The sequence below is a fragment of the Anarrhichthys ocellatus genome, unplaced genomic scaffold, assembly GCF_004355925.1.
Source record: "Anarrhichthys ocellatus isolate YVR2014 unplaced genomic scaffold, GSC_Weel_1.0 scaffold18, whole genome shotgun sequence".
Lineage (NCBI taxonomy): Eukaryota > Metazoa > Chordata > Actinopteri > Perciformes > Anarhichadidae > Anarrhichthys > Anarrhichthys ocellatus.
Window position 1 is genome coordinate 4,975,177 of NW_022280048.1, and position 4,930 is coordinate 4,980,106.

Sequence of the window (4,930 nt, forward strand, 5' to 3'; positions counted from 1 at the left end):
TGTGTGTGTGTGTGTGTGTGTGTGTGTGTCTAAATGGATGCCCTGCCCAGACAATCTTGCCTTGCAGGTTCGTGTCTCTGCATTCAAATTTGTGGTTGACAAGTCGGAAAATGTAGGGCGTCAGCACAACGATGCGCACATCAGTGAGGAGTGGTGGAGTAATAGTAAAAGTGGCTCTGATGATAACCTAATGGCCCATTCACCTTTATTAACGGCTGTGCGAGCCGGATCGTGTGCTTGGGTTCAACCACCAGCAACCCCCCCCTTCCGATGCTCACTAACGAACTGGGGAGAATAAGCTCATAACGGGAGCCACTAATTGACTCCCCGGCTAAATGAGTCCCACTTTAAGCCACGCGAGGCTTCAACACACTCCAGCTCAGCGGAGGACGCGGATGTCGTCGATGACACACAACCTGCTCCGTGTTCGCTCACTCGCGCGCTACAATCTCACTGGCAGCCACTTATTAATATCTCCCTTTCAAATGCTAATTCCCCTTCATGCATAAATCATAACTCCAGAGGTGGCTGGTATAGCATGATTGGGGGGGGTGCAATGCTGGCAGTCCAAACCTGCCTGTAGAAATGAATGGGACTCATCCCACACAGCTTGCATGAACAACAGAAACTAAGTCTCCTAACTTGTTTTTTGCTCGAACAAGCTCACAAATTCTATACCTCCCACAGCCTCGGCATCAAGCTGCAACATCCACAAACATGCCATAAGTCGAGATCCACATCTGCCCACCAGCGTGAGCGAACGTTCACCCTCAAACGCTCCCATTCGTGAGGGAACATTTGTTGCAGGATGGACTTGCAGGGCTTGTTTCGCACCACGGGCGGAGAGATTCGCACATCAGCTCACCGGGGCTCAGTTTGACGAAGAGGGGTCAGTGACCCCTGACACTGAGGTGAACACTGTGGGCTTCTCAGAACATCTGGAAAATCAACTGAAACCACTGTGGATGCATGGGACAACAGCTGATGGACGAGTGGATATTGTGATATTTACATCTTAAGAAGTCTTTTGAAGTTGACTGTAAAGTTTAACTTTAAATGTATCATTTAAAGTTAAACTTTAAATGATAAATGACTAGTTATGGATGCAAGAATCAACAGGTCTGATTAAATGTCTTTTTTTTTCTTTAGTGTAATTGTTTTTGATTCAGGGGCAGCAATGAGACATGAATATGATTTTGAAGGATGGGTGATTTTCTCAGATTGATTCATCTTTGCTCCTCAAAGACTGCTGCCCTGCTCCCCACTCGTTCTCCCCCCCCACGTGATGCCCCACGCGCTCTCGTCCATGCACGGTCACCTACCTGCCAGGAGCTGGAGGGGATCTCTGCGAATTTGCCCAGTCCCCCGAAGGTGTAGCAGCGGTACATGTGATCCAGAGACTCCGAGCAGTGCCACAGCAAGCCGAAGCTCACGGAGTCCTTGTTGTTGTGGTGGTGCTGGTGGTGCTGGTTGTGTTGGTGGTTGTTGTTGTTGTTCCTCAGCTGGTCCTTAACAATCCAGGCAGGGGATATGAAGCTGAAACTGCACACGGCGACCAGAGCGGAGGAGAGGAGCACCCAGAAGCAGCCCACGCAGCTGAACATGGTGGCAGCTTGGGGCAGAAAGCCCGGAGACAGACCCAGATCGATCCCGAACCCGGCTTCTTCTTCTTTCTTCTCCCGGGCCAGGAGCGAATGCATTTGGAGCGCAACGCCTTCAAGAGCAGGACTTCAACTTCAGCCCCCTGAGCAGCACTACATCAGTAAAGAAATCACTGGACATCCGCAGCGGCGTGTGTGTGTGAGTGTGTGTGTCCAGAACATCTGGTCTGGACAGACAAACCACTAATGAAACGTCCAGAACACATCAGCAGGAGTGGTGGCGATACAATAAAAAAAGTCAAGTCATCCGCGTCTCCACTCAGCCTGGATAAAAAAAAGACCAAATCTGAAGCACTCACACATGCATGCGCGAGATTGTTGTCACACCCAAAACTGTATGCGCAGTTGTCATACCGGTGCAGGTGGAGGAGCAGTTAAATGAACCCCCCCCCGCCCCCCACCACGGACACGAACAAGTCCCGGAGCCGCAGGTCTCCTCAGTGTGAGCGGTACTTGTGCTGCTCTGCCTCAAGACGGACAACAGCGCACTTTGCGTTTCAGAAAAGAGTGCGTCTGGACAACGTCAAGTTCGCGAAGGTTAAAAACTACTTCCGGGTGTGATTTTCAAAATAGAATTCAGAGCGACGACGCGCAGCAAGGTTTGAGGCAGTGCTCTATCGTAGAGCACTTACAGCAAAAACGAGGACTACATTTATATAATAGCAACTAAAAGGCCACGACACCGTTTTTTACAAATAACTTAGTTACCTCGCCATGACGAGGAGGCTACTTCTCAGTCATAACCTGTGTTCTGTTGCTCTGAAGGAGCTTTTTAAAAGTCTGACAAAATACTTCTGAGGATGTCATCAAATTATGCTATATTGGTTGCATTGTGGGAAGTGTAGGATCCAGCTGTTTTCCGGAGCTTGACCCCCAAATTTATTTCTATTTGACAGTATTGTTTATTGTTTTCTCAGTCTATTTAAAATTGTGTTTTATTATGAGTAGATATTATTGTGTGGGTTATTCTATAGTTTTCACTGTGGACTTTTATTTTGTCCCCATGTCATGGAGCACTTGGACCAAAGACATTTCCACGTCTGAGATAATAAAGTTGATCTAAATCTGAAGTTAGGTCATATAGTTTCTATTTTAATGTCTCTCTCGTGAGTCCTCCACCTTTATTGACTTGCTATACTGAATCGCTGGAGTACCTCTTTAAATTAACATGTATATGTTATCATTATGTCTCTTTTAGGCCACGCATCTTTCACAATGTATCATGGAGATGGACATACCTACTACGTACTCAATCAACAGTGACACCAAAAACTTTTATTCTGAAGGCAAATACTCACTCTTCCGGTGTTTTGCACATCTCTTCTTTAACCTGACAGATTAGGCGTCTAGTCGCAGGTACTTGTCCAAATGCACCTTGCTCCCATTATGCGCATTGATACGGCGTTCATTAAGACCGCGAGAGATACCGTTTTAATAAAAACAGAAAAATAACTTTTTCATTTAACGTTTTTTAATCTGAATGAATTGTTATACTCTGCAGAACAGATACTTCTCAGCATCGACATGTACAGAAGAAGTGATTACTGTTTTCATTGTTGCGCTGTCTGGGCCAGTCACTTATTGTAACAGCATCTCAGCCAATCAGAGCTCAGGATGGGGAGTGCCCGTTTGTATTGAGGTGGGCGTTGCCCCTGCACGTGCAGGTAGCTTTCAGTCTAAAGCTCGTGGGGTTTCAAGCAACATTTTGCTAAACGCGGTGACAGAGCATATTGCTATTGTGCTAATCTGTGTGTAAAATGTGAACACCTCCAATTAGCTTTAGCAGTAGGCTAATTTTGGCTTTGAAATATACACAATGTTATCGAATTTAATTACTTTTTAACAATGTTTAGGTTCTTGCAAAGCTGATATTTCTGCACTTTCATTATATTTCACACAGTTAAACGAAACTACATTTTAAATACGTTCTACTATACTAAAGGTGACTTCTGTGCCCTTTAGGATGAACTGTACTTTACAATTTGTGGATTTTTCTTGACCTTAAGAGAAGCCGGAGCATTATTGTTGTCAGAAACAATATTCCGTGTCGTCAATGTCCTTATTTTCTGTTTTACCCCAACATCTCAACGCAGCCAACACTGCCCCCAGCTGGTCAGAGGTGATAATGGTTCACCCTTAAACTGTTGTCACTTCTCCCACAATTCAACTGTTCTGAAAATGATTTTAAAAAAGAAAAATGTCCCTGTAAACATAAGACTATCAAAATAACCAAAACAGTTGGCTGTAACTTCATAAATATACAAACACTGAAATAGAACAAAAAAAGACAGACAGACAAACATTTCATAATATATGTATTTAAATCAAACACAATTTAAATATATTATAGATTAAGTACACATACATACATGTCAGAAAACATTAGTGGTACATAGTACCAAGAGTCTTTTCTGGTTCTTTTCCACATCTTCGTAAAGCTATAAAGAAATAATTATTTAAAAAAAAAAAAAAAAAATGGTTTTATTCACTGAGCACACTTTCCAGTTGAACAGTCCGGTCATCACTGACGTTTGTTTCAGAGATGCATTAAAAAAAAAAAAAAATTTAAAAAAACTGCGATCACAATAAAAAAAGGACTAACATTAATATATGGGGTAAACCAGAAATCTACATTTAGCACATGGAGTTTGGAGTTTTCCGACACAACTGGAGCACTTCAGTTCATATGGGGAGTATTTCTTCTTCTACGCTCTGTGCAGGGAGGTTCATATAGGAGGCCAGCCAGTCCGAGGACCAAGTCGTCTGTTCTTCCATTTCATTGTCACATTTCCAAAAATCTTCTACAGTACGGAAAATAAACAGCCACGAGTTAGGGCAGCTCACGTCAGCGAACAGCGGGCAACACTACTCCGGGCGGGCTGAGGGAAGAAGCGCGAGCCAAAAACTGTGCAACGCTGACTTTCATCCACTTGAGCCTTACGTGGCTGACCCTAACTAAAGAACTTCATCTTAAAAAAAAACAAAACAAGGAATGGTTTTAAAAAGGAGGCGTGTCATGAGGGAGTGAGGGTAATGCAGTCTTTGTCACGTCCTCCGTAGGTCCTCTTCCACACCGACGTGCTGCTTCTTCCAGTGTGTGCTGTAACGCTTCCTCTCTTCAGGAGTGACTTCTTCTCGACTGATCCGCTTTACCTTTGGTCGACTACACGTGTACCTTTGTAGTGTTATGGAGTTGGAAGATTGGAAGGATGGAGTACTTTTCACCCCCATTAGTCCAATACCTGAACAACCACAGGGGGGAGGGGGAG

The 4,930-nt window shown here is 44.3% G+C and overlaps 1 protein-coding gene across 1 annotated transcript in view; it reads right to left on the reverse strand.

The window, feature by feature from the left end:
* Nucleotides 1-2,151, reverse strand: part of lhfpl7 (LHFPL tetraspan subfamily member 7) — a 90,482-nt gene extending 88,331 nt beyond the window's left edge. The window contains exon 1 of the mRNA XM_031857587.1: nucleotides 1,323-2,151. Coding sequence (XP_031713447.1) covers nucleotides 1,323-1,700 — 378 coding nt within the window. The 5' untranslated portion in view covers nucleotides 1,701-2,151. The remainder of the gene's footprint in view (nucleotides 1-1,322) is intronic.
* Nucleotides 2,152-4,930: the final 2,779 nt, after the last annotated feature.